The sequence below is a fragment of the Leucopleurus acutus genome, assembly GCF_964270905.1.
Source record: "Leucopleurus acutus genome assembly, chromosome: 11".
In the NCBI taxonomy this organism is placed as follows: Eukaryota; Metazoa; Chordata; class Mammalia; order Artiodactyla; family Delphinidae; genus Leucopleurus; species Leucopleurus acutus.
In genome coordinates, this window is record NC_139152.1 from 94130948 (window position 1) to 94149918 (window position 18971).

General features: G+C 52.2%; 1 protein-coding gene across 1 annotated transcript; it reads left to right on the plus strand.

Annotated features, from left to right (window-relative positions):
- Window positions 1-8063: 8063 nt before the first annotated feature.
- On the plus strand, window positions 8064-18971 carry KDELR3 (KDEL endoplasmic reticulum protein retention receptor 3). The gene is made up of 5 exons (XM_082850216.1): window positions 8064-8306; window positions 12496-12596; window positions 16114-16272; window positions 17127-17379; window positions 18246-18971. Exons 1-5 carry the CDS (start codon window positions 8216-8218, stop codon window positions 18284-18286), a joined length of 645 nt encoding a protein of 214 aa, XP_082706342.1. The 5' UTR covers window positions 8064-8215; the 3' UTR covers window positions 18287-18971.

An 18971-nucleotide genomic window follows, 5' to 3' on the forward strand; every position in this document is an offset into this window, starting at 1 on the left:
GTGGCTTCTCTTGTTGAGGAGCACGGGCTCTAGAGCACAGGCTCAGCTGTTGTGGCACATGGGCTCAGTAGTTGTGGCTCGTGGGCTCTAGAGCGCAGGCTCAGTAGTTGTGGCGCACAGGCTTAGTTGCTCCGCGGCATGTGGGATCTTCCCGGACCAGGGCTCGAACCTGTGTCCCCTGCAATGGCAGGCGGATTCTTAACCACTGAGTCACCAGGAAAGCCCTCTGAGGGTGATTAAAGACTAAAGGAAGAATTTTGTTTAAGTAGCTTCTTGCCGTGTGCGGGGCAGGGGTGGGGAGGGGAGTGGGGAGGCAGGGAGACAGGTGTGCAGAGGATGCACGGGTGTGGGCGGTAGACTTGGGTGTCAGAACCTGGGTGACCCTGGGCAAGTTGCTTGTCCTCACTGGACCTCAGAGGCCTCATCTGTAATGGGATAGTCTCGACTAGGGCCCCAAAGGGCAAATAGACTTTGTCATCATCTAAGGCAGAAGCCCCCCGGGATGGAGGGCAGAGAACAAGCATCTCTTGAGTGACTGTTATCAGGCAGCACTGCTCTAGACCTTCACGAGCACTGTCTCATTTAATCCTCACAAGAACTCTATGACACCGCACTTGCTACCAATGGGGAAACTGAGGCATGTGGCATGGCCCAGGTGGCGAGGAAAAACTCTCTGCAAGGGGAGACTTGCTCTGAAGTTTGATGGAAATGACAGTAGAAACCTTCGTCCATCTGTACATTTTGCCAAAGCTTCCTGCCCGTTCTCCATTCTCCCATTTGACCCTCATAACAACTCGCTGAGTTTCACAGGTAAGAAACCTGGAGGAAAAAAAAAAAAAACAAAGAAAGCCGGAGAGAGGAAGACCCTTTCCTGGGGTCACTGAGGGAGTAAGCAAGTATCTGAGCCGTGATTTGAACCTGCTCCTAGTTTCTGGGGAAAGGTCATCCCAGGCCAGCAGAGCACCCACTAACTGGCTCACTCTGGCAGCCCAGCCAGGCCTCCCTGGTCCCACAGGGGCCCGGAGAGCTTGTGCAGAGGGCTGGGAGGGCTGGAGGGGAAGGGGACTTGGGCCAGGCAGGTGGGACAGCTGGGGAGGGGAGGGAAAAGTCCACCTCAAAATGCCAGAGCCGAAAGAGAAAAACAAATACCGTATGTAACACGTATATATGGAATCTAAAAAAAAAAAGGTTCTGAAGAACCTAGGGGCAAGACGGGAATAAAGTAGAGAATGGACTTGTGGACACAGAGAGGGGGAAGGGTAAGCTGGGATGAAGTGAGAGAGTGACATGGACATATATACACTACCAAATGTAAAACAGCTAGTGGGAAGCAGCCACATAGCACAGGGAGATCAGCTCGATGCTTTGTGACCACCTAGGGGGGTGGGATAGGGAGGGTGAGAAGGAGATGCAAGAGGGAGGGGATACGGGGTTATATGTGTACATATAGCTGATTCACTTTGTTATACGGCAGAAACTAACACACCATTGTAAAGCAATCATACTCCAATAAAGATGTTAAAAAAATTAAAATTAAAAAACAAAACAAAATGCCAGAGCCACAGGGTCCAGAGGTTACTGGCCCAGAGAGCTCCTTAAAGTCAGACAAGCCCATTCTACAGATGGGGCAAACTGAGACAGCTCAGCTGCTTAGATTAGAAATCACACCAGGACACAGCTGGCCTGCCTCAGAGCTCTAAAGTCCCAGCAGCCCTGAGGGGTGAGGACCGAAGGTGGGGAAAGGGGAACTGGGGGTCCAGAGGACCCATCCTAGCAAGCTGGGCCCTGGGGACAGAGGACTCTAGGGGTCTCTCCCACCCTCCGCTCCCACCCTCGCCCACCCCCCAGCACTCAGTAGTCACCAGGGTGGAATATTTTAGCACCTATAGAAAAACCGCCACAGACGGCCGTGGCAGCTGTTGCTAAGGAGACGCTCCCAAAATAGCCCCCCTCCGCCAACCTTTCCCGCTGCTGCTCCTGCTGTGGGGAGGGGAAGAGGCCAGGCGGAGAGGGGGTGGCACACGAGCCCTGGCCTCAGGTTCACCCACCCACCCTTGCCCCTGGTGCCCACACTGGCCAAAGACCCAGTCAAGCTAAAGACCTGGGCAGCCACAGGTCTGCAGAGGGGGCAAGAGTGAGCTGAAGCATGTCTGTGGCCGAGGCCACAGTCCTTAGCTAGGGGAAGGTCAGCCAGATGAGGGGAGATGGGAGAGAAAAGAGTTCCTGCACCCAGGACCCCCAGCACACTCCCACTCATGCACAATCACAGACCTCACAGTTTTACACACCCACTTGTGCACACCACAAGTACAAACTCACAAATGTCCACCTAAATATGCATATACAGCATCAAAGACACAAATAGATGCATGGGCAAACACATATGCCACAAATACACAACATACACCTGCAAGCACATACCACACAGCCGTAAATACACACATTTACATACACACACTCAGATACACATCCCAAGTACACACACACACCCCCAACATATGCATGCCGGGCACATGTGTACACACACACACAGACACCAGTGTATATATAGCCTCACAGCACATGAATACACAACTGTCCAAACATGCCCAGCATGTGGCATTCAAAGGGCACTGAGTAGTGTGTCCTGGGCTCTGTCCAGAGAATGTGTTCTGGGACCTTCTATGATCCAGCCAGAGGGTGGAAAATTAGGAGGATGTGTGGAGGGTGGTCTCTGTGAACGCCTCTAACTGGGTGGTCTGGGGACCAAAGCGTCCCTGGTGCCTGTGGGAGATCTGCCCTGAGCCCATTCCTTAGGAAGCAGAAAATGGGGGCAGGGAACTCTCACCTACCGACTGGAAACCTCCCGGCATGGAGAGTTCGGAGCCCCAGGTTCCCTGTGCAGCTGGTTGTCACCAAGGATGCATTTGGGGCTGGGGTTATGATGAGGACCAGAAGGCATTAGGTTAGCGATGGTGGTGGTCCCTGACACGGGCAAAGCCCTTTACAGTTTATAAGCCACTTTTACACTCGTTGTTTCACATACTCGGTAACAACTACTCTGAGATATTGGTGGTATTGTCCCCATCCCTGAGACCCAGACAGGAGAGGGGACTTGAAGACCACAGAGCACTAGCAGAGCTGGAACCAGACCCCAAGGAGATGCCAGCACACAGCCCTATGTGCCTCCCACTTGACTACGAGACACAAGCTGGAAAGCAGGCCACCAGGGTGCGGAGCTCGGCTTTGCCCCTGATTTGCCCTGTGGTACTGGGGAGTAGCCAAGCCCTCCATCTCCCCACCTGGAAAGCCGAGAGTGAATCCCTAGGGGTGTATTCAAACAGCAGTTTATGGCCACAGTCAGGGCTGGGAGTGGAGTTTCCCAGATGCCCTCGGGATGCCAGCGCAAGGACAAAGGGCGCGGAGTCGCTCCCCTCCGCACTTGGCCAGCCGCCCTCTCGCTCCAGCCTCGCTCCGTGGCTCCGGTTCAGCAATCCGGGCTCCGGGTCTTCGGTGGCGCCTCGTCATTCCCGAGACTCGGCTAGCGGCTCGCGGTTGCCTTGGGAACCTCGCCCCGGCCCTTGCGCGAGGTGAGCGATTCTCCGCGCAGGGCGCTGAGCCTGCGCCGGACGCTGGGACATTGGCCTTTGGAGTCTCTGAAAGACAGCTGTCGCCAGGGCATCGCGGACAGGGTTGGTTTCTTTTTCTTTTTCTTTTAATTGAGGTGTAACTAACAAACAGTAATACACCTTAAGAGTGCAGCTCAGTGAGTTTTTACGTAGGTATAAAACTCATGTAATCACCACTCGGATCTAGAAACAGAACACTTCCAGCGCCCAAGAAGGCTTCCTCGGACCGAGAGGTTACAAAAAATTGTCTCTTTTGCGTTTCTCCTGGAATAAACCGGCGAGGGAGTGATTGTCTTCTGAGGACACGGAATTTCCGTGTTTTTTCCCGGCTCTGCTTTGCCTCGTTGGGCCTCAGTGCCCTGTAAAGGGGAGCAAGGGACTGGCATTTGTTGCGTGGTTTACTCCTTGCAAAGCGCTTTAGAAACCTAACTTTGACCCTGATAGCTACCCTCTGAAGTCAGTACTTGGTTTACCCTCAAGTTACCGATGAGAACACTATGACTTGGAGAGGTTAAATAAATTGCGCGAATTCGGACAGCTCGTACGTGGTGGAGCTTAAGCCTCGAACAAGGGTCTCTCTAACCTTGACGTTCATCCTTCTCCCCTCTCCTATTTTTTTTTTTTTTTCCTTTCTTGTTTTGGCTGCGCAGCACTGGGAGACTCCGACCAGGGAGTGGTATCATACATATCTCTGCGCCTTTGCGCATGTAGTTCCTTCTACTTGGGACTCTGCTCTCTTCCCCCAGGCTCTGTCCTTGAGACAGGCTCCTACTCATCCTTCAATGCCCGGCTCTGGCATCCTCTGAAGCCTTCCTAACTGCAGTTCTCCCTCATGACTCCCCCCAGCCCAGGGTAATTACTCTCTCCTCTGCGCCATATCCAATGCATGCACAGGCACCCGCCTCCCACGGTGCCCCAAGGGCTCCTTAAGTCTGCACCTACAATCAACCTGCAAGGCGCCTGGCACACAGCTGGTCTTCAATAAATGTGTTTGGGACTGAAAGTGGAAGAGAGGTTTTGGAACCTTGGTTTCCCGCCGGGTAAAAATGGGGCGCATACTAGGCCCTGCCGTGTGTCACTCAAAACGTATTGAGCAGGAGTGGAGAGGGGAAAGCTTCCAGAACACCTGAGGCGGAACCACAGGAAGGTTGCCCTCAGCCCACCCCCATTCTATTAGGGAATAGACTCGTCCACGCCTCTTGCGGGGGCGGGGTGGGGCGGGCGCTGGACCTCGGGCTCGGGGCTGCCTGGGAAGAGTTCATTCCTCCCACGGGGGGAGCATCCACTTGCTGCCGAGACCAGAGAAAGCCATAGCGGCCCCCAGGAACCTGAAGGGAGTCCCGGGAGCCCGGGCCAATAGCTCCCACCTCCTTCTAGGGCCCTGCCCGGCCAGAAGCAGCTGATTAAGTGGTGGGATGTCCTCAGGATCGTGATTTTCACTTTATATCCACACTTTCCTTCCCCACAGAACTTGAGTCAGTTAGCAGGATATTCAAAAGAGCGGTGAAATATAACAAAGGGCTAGGACCAGGTAGGAAAAAAAGACTATACATACATTTTTTCTTCCTATAATTGAGGAACTCTCCCGTTCACTCTCCCATAAATCTGACTTTGAACATACAGTTTGCTTTCTTAATGAGGGAAAAAGAATCCTTGCCCTTTGAACGGAAGGAAACTTCCCCCTTGGCCTCCCCTCAATTGCATTCCTACAGCAGACAAATTTTGAGTGTCAGGAAAGTGAGGCTGAGTAGTGAGGGACTTGCCGGGAACCACCCAGCGTCCGGGAAAGATAGGTCCGACAGTGCAGGTGGCCAGCGTGCCGGCCTGCGCTAGAGCCAGGGGAATGAAATGAGAGGGGATTTTCCCCCCCCGCTCTTCGTTGGGAGCTTTGAAAAACGCTCCGCCTTGAAGATGGAGTAGGTGTGAAGAAGGCGGGGCTCATTACTAAGGACAGAGCGGTAGAACCTTGGGGAGAGGAGGTCTATGTGACCTGTGGGAGCAAGAGACAAGTTTGAGCCTCAGATTCCTTATCTGCAAAATTGGGGTGATGAGTTTTCCGTCCTGAGACATAGGGAGTATCGGTTTCATAGGGAGACTGCGAAGACTAGATGTGAGGAGGACCGAATAACAAGTCAGCAATACTTCTGTCTTCATTATCCCCATCGACAGATGGGAAAGCTGAGGCCCAAGGAGGAGACAAGGCAGGCTCAGGGCCACCCTGGCAGGCCCAGGACAAGATCTTGAGTTCTTCCCCCTCCACCACCGTGGGGGTCACTCCTCAGACCGCCCCTGGCCTGGGCCAGTTCCCCTGTGGTCCCCCTGGAGAAATAGAGGGAAGAGGATTCTAGCCTTGTTCCATCCCCTGCTGGCAGTTAGGGCTGCTTCTCAAGAGGACAGATGTTTTACCAAATGGCAAATGCACGTGCTTTTCCCTGGCTTGGGGAGGAGGTGGGCGCTGAGAAAGAGATGCCAGCTGGTTGGGCAGAGAGAACTGTAGCCACACCTGAGGGATTTAAATAGCCACCGCCTTCTCTGGGCACTGACTGGAGGGGAGGTATCTGGGCAGGGCTGGGGTGGGGGGTGAGCAGGGAACATAGCGGCCCATTCAGAACCTGTCACAGCCCTGGGATGAGTGCCTGGCTCTTCCTCCCAGAAGAACTGTGACCACGCATCTCACTTCCCTGGGCCTCAATAGGCTTCTCCTGCAAAGTGAGGATTTAAAGCCTGCTTCTGAGGGTGACTGTTGAGGCTGAATGGCGAGAACCTGTCTAACGTGCCTGACTCACGCTTGGCACCCAGTAGATGCCCAATACTTGATGGCTATCCCGGCCAGGGCAGGAGTCCCCACTGCAGCATCCGTGACAAATGGCACCCGCACCTCTGCTCACCTGTCTCATATGACAGGGAGCTCATCACCTCCCATGACAACCCACAGTGTAATGTCATGATTTATTGCATGAACCCTGAAGTCAGACTGTGTGGTGGAATCCAGGCTCCACTATTTAGTTTCTGTGTAACCTTAAGCAAATTACTTAAGCTCTCTGTGCCTCAGTTTCCCCAGGGTAGAATGGGGATAATAACAGTACCTCCCTCTTAGTTTTGCTTAGATCAGTGCTTCTCACACTTTCATGTGCACACAGATCACTCAGGGATCTTGTTTAACTGCAGATTCTGATTCAGTTGGTCTGGGGTGGGGCCCAAGATTCCGCATTCCCAGCAGGCAATACAGACGCTGCTGGTCCTTGGACCACATTTTGAGTCTCAAAAGACTGCCTTGCCCTGGGAGTCATGGTGAGGGGGCCATGGAAGGGTCACAAGTAGAGGAGTGACAGACTTCATCATGGCAAAGCCTCTCTGGCTGTCTGTGATGGGGAGGGGGACCACAGAAAGGAAGCCAGTAATTTAGGGAGAGATGAAGGTCCTGAGTGGGAGAAGGGGCTACAGGGGTCAAAAGGGCGGCAGTGATAAGGGCCCTTAACACATGCGATCCACTACTACAGATGCAGAGACCAAGGCCCAGAGAGGGTGTCTGACCTGCTCAGGTCAGGCAGCCCTGACAGGACTCCTGCCCACAGTTGGTCCTTCACCCTTCACCCCTCCCAAGTTGCTGGCCAACGTTCCCCAGCCCTCTGGAGTCTCTTCTGGCCTGTGCTCCTGTTTAACATTTTGTCACACCAAGAAGGAGACACTAGGGAGGACCCTGGTTCTCCCTGAGAGACCTGACCTCTTCCATGCTCACAGTGATCCCGTTTTACAGATGAAAAAACTGAGGCCAAGAGAGAGGAAGTCTCTCAGCACCCAGGCTGGAACCAAGGTCAGCCTGACTTCCAACCAGAGAGTCTTTGGTTACCATTGTCCAACAGGTCAGGTCAGGACAAGGCGGCTCTTCAAATTAACAGGTGAGACGGTGGGGAACCCAGCTCCAGCTATTCTTCCCACCCGAGGAGTTCCAACCCCAGGCTGATGATGACAGTAGCAGTGGGTCACCGTTTATGGGGGCCTTCCAACCTGCTGAGCTCATGCCAAGCAGTGGCACGCGGGACACCACTTCACCCCAGCACGGGTCTTCTTAGCCCTGTGTACAGATGAGGGAACCGCGGCAGAGAGAGGGACTCAGTGGCTTGCCCACGGTCACGTGCGGTAGGACCCCGGGTTCCGAGCAGAGGAGGCAGAGTCCCGGACTCCCGGCGGACCCTTCTCCGGGTATGGGGGGTGGGGCGGGCGGGACGTGGCAGGCACCTCGCAGACGCACAGCGGCCCGGGCGGCGGGTGGCGGGCCCAGGCCGCGGGAGGCTGGCCCAGGCCGGAAGCCCCCAGCCCGCGGAGCCGCCCCGCCCCGCCCCGGGAGCCGCGGCGCAGGGCTGGGCCGGGAGGCGGGATCTCGGGATCTCGGGCGGCGGCGCTTCCTGGCTCCCTGGCACGGCGGCAGGCTCGGCCACGTCACCGCCTCGCCAAGAGCGCGCTGGCGGAGCGGCTGCGCCCGGGCGGGAGCGCGGAGCTCGGGGGCGCGGGCAGGGGCGCGGGACCCAGAGGCCGGGGCCGGGGACGTGGCAGCCGCCTCGCCCGCCAGAAAGTTTCCCAGGAGTTGGCTGAGAGCGGGCCGGACCATGAACGTGTTTCGTATCCTGGGCGACCTGAGCCACCTCCTGGCCATGATCTTGCTACTGGGGAAGATCTGGCGCTCCAAGTGCTGCACGGGTGAGGGGCGCTCCGGGCGGGAGGTGGGGCCCCGGGGGCGGAGGGCCAGCCGCACGCCCCTGCTGCAGGGCTTACGGGGAGCTTCCTGAATGTCTGTTGAGGGTGGGCACTTCGGCTTGGGGGTGCTTGAAACTGTTTTTGCGTAGCTCAGCTTCCAAAGAAAACTTAAAATTGTACCATATCACAGAAAAGGGACCCGCGGAAGTTACGGAGGGAAGACGGGCTTGCGCCTCCATTGACCGACCCCCTCTCTCCCCTGCTTGGCATTGCCGCTGCTAGTTGGAAGAGGAGGGGGATAAGGAGGAGGTGACACTCCCTTTGCTGCCCAGGAGCAGCATCCCTTGGGGCCCATTGTTCTTTCTGCCCCCACCCAGGGTGGGGACCGGGGCGCGGGGGAGAAGGAGGTGCACACACAGGAAGCGGCTCCAGACCCTCAAGGTCTTCTCTTTTCCTGCCCCCACCACTCTCCCCTCCCCCTCCCGGACTTCCCCCCTCCCCCCAAGTTGGGCCCTCTTTCCTCCCCAGCCTGTGCCTCAGGCGGCTATGATGTGGCAGGAGGGGCACCAGCCAGGCCCAGGTGGGCATGGGGCCGCCCATGAGCAGAAGCCCAGGGAGGGCGGGAGGGGGTCCCCCTTTTGCCCAGCAGTCTGACCGCCCTGCTAGGGGGTTGGAGGAGTTTCAGGGCTGGACTGGTGGTGGCCAAACAGACCCCGTGTATTAAGAGGCTGCTGAGCTGCCTGCGGCCGTCTCTGTCCACTGGTGTCCTGGAGGCGCCTGCCCTGTGCTTGGCACTGGGGTGAGGGGATACAGAGACGTGCCCAGGCTCCTTGTGGGCGCCAAGGAGGCAGAGTGGACCCCTGAGGCTTCATGGAGGGAGCAGCTCTGTGCTGGGTCCTGGAAGACAGGCAGGGTGTCACCCAGGAAGGGTGTGTTGTGTCACAGAGGGCAGGGCATGTCCCAGGAATGGTGAGCAGCCCAATTTTGGGGTGGTCTGGGAGGGAGATGAGTCCAGGGGGGTGGGTGGTCATATGTGAAAGGGCCTTGTCTGTCAAGTAGGGAGTTGGGACTGGGAGCCAAGGAAAGTTGGGGAGCAGGGGAGGGGCTCGGAGGGAACCCTGGAAGCTGTGTGGAGAGGCTGAGAGAGGAAGCAGAGAGCGTCGTGGAGGCTGCTGGCCCAGGGGGCTTGGTGCGGGGGAGAGGTGGGTGCCGGTGTGAGGGTCATTGCAGAGGGAGTGATTCCAGACCTGGAGGCCATTCGGGTTTGGGGTCTCCAGGGAAATGGGCACTCACGGGCCCTCAGGTTCCCACTCAGCGGAAGTGGGCCAGGAGCTCTGAGAGGGGCTCCAGTGAGAGGAAGAATCTAGGTTGGACCTGTCCCTGCCACTGGAGGGCCCTGGACGGGGTGGGCAGCCGTGACCAGGAGGGGGCTCTGTTCCCCATCCCACTCTGCCGGGCATTGTACCGGGCACCTGGGATATAACTGGGCAACAGGCAGAGATCCTGGCCTGGTGGAGCTGAATCTATCAGTGGGAGACCGCCAACCAGCTACAGTGGTAGCAACCGAGTAAATGATACGGTTTGTCAGGGAAGCGAAGTGCTATTGGAAGAGGAAAGGGCGGGTGAGCAGTGGGGCCTGTGTGTGTGCGGAGAGGAATCAGCACAGGCCTGGTTGAGAACGGAGGGGGTGAGGTTCCTGGATGCCAGCCCGTCAGCCCCGAGGAGCAGGGCCTGGTGTGACACCCCTGTGACCCAGCCCCGAAGGCAGGAGACTGGAGCTTCATTCTTGCTCTGCCACGGACTCACTGTGTAACCTTGGGCCTCAGTTTCCCCATCTGTCAAATGGCAGGAGGTCTGGACCTGGCCAGTGGGTCCCCTGAGGGACTCTGGCCAGGTACTGGCTCCTGTTCTCCTCTGTGTCCTGGGGTCTCCATGCGCAGCTTGCTTTGGTGGAAATTATTCACTGCTTTCAAAACAGTGTGAAAAAAACATTGTGCTCAAGACCTCCAGGGCTCCCAAAGAGCTAAGGAAAATGTGAGTGAAGCCCAGGGGCCTGGCAGGCTGGGGATGGAAAGAGGGGAGGAGTGGGGAAAGGCCGAGTGAGGGGGTAGCCAAGCATCCCCCACTAGAGCCGCCTGGACCCTCCTGAATGGGGCTGAGGACCCCCCTGGCCAGACCTCAGTGAGGGCTCAGGGTTATGGCATACGAAAGGCATAGCTCCGAGCTGGATCAGTACTGCCTCCTGGACTCCGAGCCCCTCCCCCAGGGGGCTCCTTCACCCACAGCCAGCCCCACTGCCAGACCCCCAGGGAGGCACTCGGGTCCTCACTGAATCCTATCTAGTCCTCACGTCAGTCCTGCCCCATTTTACAGTTGAGGCTCAGGGTTGCCATGCGGGTAGGAAAGCTGGCAGGTGGACCCAGCCCTCTCCAGGATATTAGGGGCTTCAGTGGTGTTCATCCTCAGTCGTTAGGATTGTCCCCTCTCCCCAAAATGTCCCTCACCAGAGGAATAATTAGAAAAGGCACAGATCAGGCGTACAAAGGAATCAAACCCTGGATCCGGTAATGTCACTTCTTGGTGTCAAACTCCCCAGTAGATCCATCATAGTTAGAATAAAATCCAGGGGTGAGGGGACAAAGGTGAGAGAGGCTCAAGGATGGCTCTTGGTTTTCTACCTTGAGCACAAAGGGGATGATGCTGGCAGAAGAAGGACAGAAGACAGGAGAAGGAGGGGTTCAAGGGGAGATGGTGGATTTAGTCAGGCAGGAATATATAGGTCAGAGATCCAAGGAGAGTCTGGAGCCAGAGGGTCCCTTGTGTGTCAGATGGGATGGCAAAGGGACAGAGGGAGAAGAGAGGTAGCCCTCTGAGGATTAGGTGTTGAGGACAGGAGTGGCCAGAGGCGGTGAGAAGCCGGCAGCGTGGACAGCCACAGAAACCTGGAGAAAGGTGTGGTTGGGATAGACGGAGTGCTCTTGAGGAGTTGGGTGGGTGAGACAGAGTTGACGTTTGGATGCAGTAACGTGGGCATCGGGGACCATGGGAGTGGTTTGGTGAAGTATCCAGACTGCTGTGGGCTTCATGGGGCAAGAGAAATGGGAGGCAGGGCAGCTGCTTGCTTTTACCCAGGAACCACCTCCACGATGTATCAAAAGTGGGCAAAAGTTGACTAAGGAGCATGATGGCTAAATGTAGCCTCGATTCCTGGATTAGATCCCGGAACAGAAACAGGGCATCAGTGGGAAAACGTGAAAAGTCTGGAGTTCAGTCAATAGTGCTATACCAATGTCAGTTTCTTAGTTTTGGCAAATGTTCCGTGATTGTGCACGGTTTTACCATTAGGGGAAGCTGGGTGAAGGGTAGGACTCTCTGTACTGTCTTTACAACTCTTCTGTAAATCTAAAATTGTTTCAAAATAAAAAGTTTAAAGAGACCAAAGCAGATGAGGAAATAGCATGGAAAGTACAAACCCAGTTTTGTCAACTTGATGCGTCCAAATGTGTCATATGTGTGCACATATGTGTTGTGTGTATCTGTGCACCAACAAAGATCTGGAAGATCGCACACTCAGACTTTGGGATTCAGGTGATTGTTGCTTTTTAAATTACATCTCTATGTATTATCTGGGTTTTGTTTTACAATGAGTAAAAATAGTCATAACTTTTATAACTAGGAAAAAAGCTTTTTTAATCTTTAAAATTTGGAAAAATAAAATAGAATGTTCCCTTGGCCCTGTGCCTTCCTCCACCTGCTGTGGTCTCCCTGGTGAATCAGCACCTTGTAGAGTCGGTGAGTTGTTCTCCAAAAGATGGAGCCCTGTGGATTGTCAGTGGGGGTAGAGCAAAGAGGAGCCTTGACACTTACCCCCTGCAAGCCTGACTCCCCCCATCCCCACGCCCTCCCCAGAGCAGGAACCAAGGCAGGCACGCACAGGGGCCCTGGGAACTTGGTGTTCATGTCTTGATTTGGAGACTGGGTGACAGATTACAGCCTAATGAGAGTAAAAGACTCAAGTGACCCAATGGGAAGGGGTGTTTCCTGGCCCTCTGAGGGTGACAGTGTCCTGGACAGGGTGTCATTATGAAGTGGACACTCTGGAGGCCTTTCCAACTCAGGCTCTGGGCTTCTCGAGTGTGTGTGAGCCTGGCCATCTGTGTTCTTATTGTCTCCTGTCCCCATCCGGCTACAGGCATCTCCGGGAAGAGCCAGATCCTTTTCGCTCTCGTCTTCACCACCAGGTACCTGGACCTGTTCACCAACTTTATCTCCATCTACAACACAGTAATGAAGGTAAGGGGGATGGGCAGCCATGGTGGGGGGGCTGCCAAGCAACCCCCAGACGGTGAGACAGTATACTTGGGGACTCAGGCTGTGGAGCCAGGCAGACCTGCATTTGAATCCTGGCTTTGCTGTTAGCAGCTGTGGGACCTGGGCTTGGGCAAGTCTTCTGGCCTCTGTGCACCTTGGTTTCCTCCTCTACAAAATGAAGAATAGGTGTACTTACCTCAGAGGATTTTGTTGTGAAAGTTAAACGAGGTAATAAATGTAAATACACAATAGCTGTCATATATTAAAAACTCAATCAAGGTTAGCTATTATAATGGTTAAAAAATAAGCAAAAAATCGGGGCTTTCCTGGTGGCGCAGTGGTTGAGAGTCCACCTGCCGATGCAGGGAACACGGGTTCGTGCCCCGGGCCGGGAAGATCCCACATGCCGCGGAGCGGCTGGGCCTGTGGGCCATGGCCACTGGGCCTGCGTGTCTGGAGCCTGTGCTCCGCAACGGGAGAAGCCACAACAGTGAGAGGCCTGCGTACTGCAAAAAATCAAACATGGTACCCTGAGCTTTCAGAGAACTTATTCGTCCATTTATCTGACAATTATTTATTGAGCACCTACTGTGAGCTAGGTACCTGAAGGAGATATATGCAGTGCCTATACTCACAGAACCTGCATTCTAACCGGGGAGACAGATAATAAAACAAGTAAGAAAAACTGGTTAGGGATAAGGCTATGCAAATAAGTAAAATAGGACGATGTTTCCTTCAATTATAACGAAAGAAGTTTTAAAAACAGGGTTACATGATAGAGAACGACTAGGGAGCTATTTAGGGAGTGTCATCAGGAAAGGCCTCTCCAAAGAGGTGACGTGTAAGCTGAGATCTGAGTGACACAAGGATTAAGCTCAGAGGAGGAGCATTCTAAGCAGATGGAATAGCTGATGCAAAGACCCCCAAGACAGGAACAAGCTTGGTGTATTCAAAGGACAGACAGAAGGCAGGCACGCTGGGAGCTCAGCAGGCGAGGGCTACCTGCTGGTGGTAGGGGTGCCCATAGAGGGCTGGGTGAGGGCAGATGATCCAGGTGAACAGTTTGGATTTGGTTTTGCCATGGGAAGCTGTTGCTTTGAAGCTTGGTCCTGTTTTATAGACGGAGAAACAGCATCTCTCAGCCCTGGGCCATAGCTCTGAGGTTTGGTTGGGATGAGACATTTTCTGAGATTTTAACCAACCATCCAACACAGTTTAGTGGAAGGAGCCCAGGTTTCAGAGTCAGTAAAGTGGGATGTAATGGTTTGGATGCTGGTAACAGAGACTTGAGTTATTTTAATAAGGTAAGGATTTATTTTTATCTCATTCATAACACAAAATCTGGAAGTGCGTAGTCTAGGGCCGGGATGGCATCTCCTTTTAACTTTCTGCTCTGCCAGCTTTAGTGTAACCAGCACTTGAGCTTGTTACCTGTGCAGTTGCTCAGAAGGGCCCTATGCTTGGTTTAATGCTTTGCTGTTGCCATTTTGAAATACTTATTTTTTAACAAGAAGCCCTGCAAATGATATAGCTAGTCCTGAATGTGATATCTAGCCTCAGGTTTGCCTCAGAGTCACAAAATAGGTGCTAGAGCTCCTACCATCACATCACATTCAGGACGGGAAGGAGGAGGAAGGGGAGAAAGAGCAATAGGGTGCCTGTCAGCCGGGTAAGCCCTTTTTAAAGAGCTTTCCAGTGACTTCCATCTACATGTCACTGACCATCCTTATGTGCAAAGGAGGCTGGGAAATTAGTTTTTAGTTGGGCACATTGTCTAATAGGAGTCCTGTTTTTAAGGAAAAAAGGCTACATGGGAGGAATCCTACCTATCTTGCAGGGCTATTGTGAAGATGACATGAGATCATCTGTGTAATGTACCTAGCACCCAGAAGATATTTAACTGAAAGTGAGTTCTCTTTCTGTATATCAGGGGTGCCCCTTTGGGATTCTGGGCATATTGTTCCTGGGATTGGTGGAATGGAGGGTGCTGTTACTTGTGCACTGTTGAACACTCAGTGTGAGCTACAGTCTGAGGTCCTGAAATCGCTGTCTCCTTAAATCCAACACAGAAGTAGCAAACACCACCTGCTTAGTTTATTTCTCTGCCCAAGGGTCTGACTTGGGCAGTCCTGGCAGGGATTGTAAACCCAGCCCTTGCCATGGCTGAATGAGGTCTCGGATCCTCAAAGAGGCCAGTTTCCGAATTTGTGAAATGAAGAAGTGATCTCCATTTCATTGATTCATTCACTCATTCCAGCATTTGTTTTGTGCTGGGCCCTGAGTTAGATTCAGAGGTGGACAGGGCATGGACCCGCTTATGGAATCTCCTCTCCTAGGGGAGACAGACTGGTACACAGATATTTACAGAACATGTGCTCACAAGCAGCAATGAGTATTTTTATATGGGGGTATGGTGACACAGAGCATGTGTGCCTCGTTCTGGTGAGAAAAGACTTTGAGGAAATAACCTGAGTTTTGAAGTACAAACATTAGTTTTCTAGGCTAGTGTCCTGGACCAGCAGAGCAGTATCACATACAAACTTGGCTAGAAACGCAAAATTCTCAGGCTCGCTCAAACCTACTAAATCAGAAACTCTGGGGGCAGGGGAAGGGGCAGCCATCTATATGATTTTGATGAACATTCAAGTTTGAGAGCCTCTGGCCTACGTTAGAGGCCAGATCATAAAACCATTATATGCTGGAGGACAGCTACTGTAGTTAGAAGAAGAGCACTTTTCTGAAGGATTGATGGTCAACTGATTCAAGTCTTTGTGGAAGAATGCTCTCAAGTCACTGATGCAGATCCAGGAAGTTGAGGCTTTAGAAGAGCCCTGGGGGCTTCCCTGGTGGCGCAGTGGTTAAGAATCCGCCTGCCAATGCAGGGGACACGGGTTCGAGCCCTGGTCCGGGAAGATCCCACATGCCGCGGAGCAACTAAGCCCGTGCACCACAACTACTGAGCCTGCGCTCTAGAGCCCTCGAGCCACAACTCCTGAAGCCCGCACACCTAGAGCCTGTGCTCCGCAACAAGAGAAGCCACTGCAATTAGAGGCCCGCGCACCGCAACGAGGAGTAAGCCCCCAGTCGCCACAATTAGAGAAAGCCCGCGCGCAGCAACAAAGACCCAATGCAGCCAAAAATAAATAAATTTAAAATAAATAAATAGCCATGGAATGCCACTAAGTCCCCCGACAAAGACCAATTCTGGTTTTTTTGGCCTAACATTCCACAGTGAGAGGACACCTGGGCACCTTTGTCTTCATGGTAGCACTATCAGTCCCAGTTAGAAGCATGGAGTTACTTAACAAAAAGGTCATTAGCTTCAGATTCTAGGTTCATTGGCCCAAGAGAAATGTGCAAGCACACTTCACCTTTTCCACCTTAAGGCAGAACACTAGCCCTTGGGTTTGGTAGGTCCCAACTCAGGGTGGCTTTGAAGCCCAGCAACTAGGTTGGGAAATGACTTCATCGATTCCCATGTGTCTCTCTCCCGTTTTAGGTGGTTTTTCTCCTCTGTGCCTATGTCACGGTGTACATGATCTATGGGAAATTCCGGAAAACATTTGACAGTGAGAATGACACATTCCGCCTGGAGTTTCTTCTGGTCCCAGTCATTGGCCTCTCCTTCCTTGAAAACTACAGTTTCACTCCTCTGGAGGTAAGGGAAGGGACCCAGACAGAGTACTAATTCCCAAAGGTAAACACACTCCCTAAAGTCCTTACCTCTGGACCCTTGGTAACATCTGGGCTACCTTTCTGCCACAACCATAGCCATTACTCTTGTATTGTTGTTATAAGTTTAGAAATTGCCAATAAGCTATTGACAGTGCTTCTCTTGAAAATGGGCACATCTAAATAGTCGTGTTCATAAACAAAGCAGGCATCACAGCGCTACTTAAGACTAAGACCCTCTGGCCAACTGGTGATTAGTGGATATTAGAGCACAGTCCAGACCCAGATTTCAGCTCCGGTCTGGCCTCTGACCCAAGAATCTTTGGGGCAACAAGCATCTGAAGAGATTCTGATGCTGGTGTTCATCGATTCCATTTTGAGAAACCACAGCCTCAATTAAATCAAGTTTGTATGACAGAATTCTGCAACAATTAAAAATTATGTTCTATAGCAACGTTCATGCTTGTGAAAAAAGCAGTATGCTTGAATCTCTTAAAAATATTTTTTATGTACAAAGAAAGGGGTGGAATGATACACTGATGAAAATAATTAAAAATTTCAAGAACATGATTCTGGGAGTTCCCTGGTGGACTAATGGTTAGGATTCTGGCTTTCACTGCCGTGGCCCGGGTTCAGTCCCCGGTTGGGGAACTGAGGTTCTGCAAGCCACACGGAGCTGCAAATAAGCAAGACCTGAATAAATGGTGAACTAGTTCATCTTAAAAAAAATTCTCTTTTGCTTCACTGTACTCTCTCCAATAAACATTATTTTAGTAACTAAATTCTAAAGATGGCCCCTTCTTGACCAGCCTCCTCTGGCTACTTCTCTCTTTGGCTCAGATCCTCTGGACTTTCTCTATCTACCTGGAATCAGTGGCCATCCTGCCCCAGCTCTTCATGATCAGCAAGACTGGAGAGGCTGAGACCATTACTACTCATTACCTGTTCTTTCTTGGGCTATACCGGGCCCTCTACTTGGCTAACTGGATCAGGCGGTACCAGACTGAGAATTTCTATGACCAAATTGCAGTGGTGTCTGGGGTAGTACAAACCATCTTCTACTGTGACTTCTTCTACTTGTATGTGACCAAAGGTAGGTGCTGCGAGAACAGTGTTGCTGGCACTGTCTCAGCTACCAATCCATTCAGTGTTTGAGGGGATATGGAAGTGAACAGAGGCAAGTCTGTGTGCCCCTCACGGTGCTTACATTCTAACATGGGAAGACAAATGTTTTCAGGAAACTCTGTGCCATGAAAAAATACAGACCAGTAGGATATTTTAGGTACTATGCAGTGTACGGGGAAGACAGCTATGAGATAACATTTGACAAAATACTTGGGTTAGGAAAATATAGGACAAATACATTCCAGAGAGAACAGCTTACGTGTAAGCCCCAAGGCAGGAACCAGCTTGGTATGATAAAGGACAAAAAGGCTAGTACAGTCAACTGTAAACCTAGATACGGCAGGTCAACCAAGATTAATCACCTAGGGCCTCAGTTAAGTCAGGGTAAGGCATTCACATTGCATTCTAACCACAAACGGCAGCAACTGGGGTCATGTGAAAACCAATCCACCAGCTGCTGTGTAGGGTAAAAAGCAGCCAAAGCAAGGAGATGTTCTGGAGCAGCTGGAATTGGCCAGGAGGTGGTCATCAGTGGAAAGAGACAGGGACGTTTCTCGAGAGTGGAGCTGATAGGAACTGTCAGTGCACTGGGTGTGAGATGTGAAATAAAGAAATTGAGGACAACTGCTAGATTCATGGCCTGCCAAGAGGGAGTGGTGCCATCAGTGTCCAAGACGGGGTCAGTGAACCTGTAGTTAAACCTGCAGAGATGTTTCCCCTTGGCTTTAACATCTGAATACATACTGTGAAATAGGCATTAGATACTAAGATTATGCACAAAGTTATAAAGGAGTCCTTTCACGATAGATACTAATTTCAGTCATTTTCTTCTAGTTCTTAAAGGAAAGAAGTTAAGTCTTCCAATGCCAATTTGAAGGTCCTCAGAGATGTTCTACACCTTAACATGGACAAGAAGCAAACTATTTGAAGTGTTCTCCTGGTGACTTTTACATGACTGAGACCAAATGTTAAAACTGAAGTCAGAAAAATGCTTAGTGTGGAATTCAGCAAAGCGCTGATCATTCTATCTAGAAGACCTTCTCATCAGTATCTCCCTTAAATTATAGAGGTAATTAAAACTTGGGCCAATTACGTAAGTATGGTACCCTCACAATGTCAACTGGACCATCATAAAAACCTTAGGTGTCTAACCCATGAATGGATCAAGTCAACTGTTGCTCTCTAAGGCCCTAGTGTGAGACTCATGCTAAGGAACAGCCAATCCCAATCCGGAAATATACCCTGCTGTGTGTAAGGCAAAAGCCCCAAGTGAAGATCACAGACAGCCCTAAGTATCAGGAGTGTACTGTTGTGATTAATTTTCACTTTCCAGGTAGGAGACCATCAAGTTTAGGGAGTCAAGATACAGAGGTGATATGACAGGTGGGAAATGTTATGAGGAAACGAACACCCCAGGCTTTACCTACTAGGTACTGTCTTGTTGCTCCCAAATTTTCGCACTAAGAACAATTAATCCCACCCCCCCTTTCACATTTTTAGGTGCTAAGGTGTTAGTCAATCAACATGGTCTTGAAGCAAATAAAAACTCTTAAGAGACTG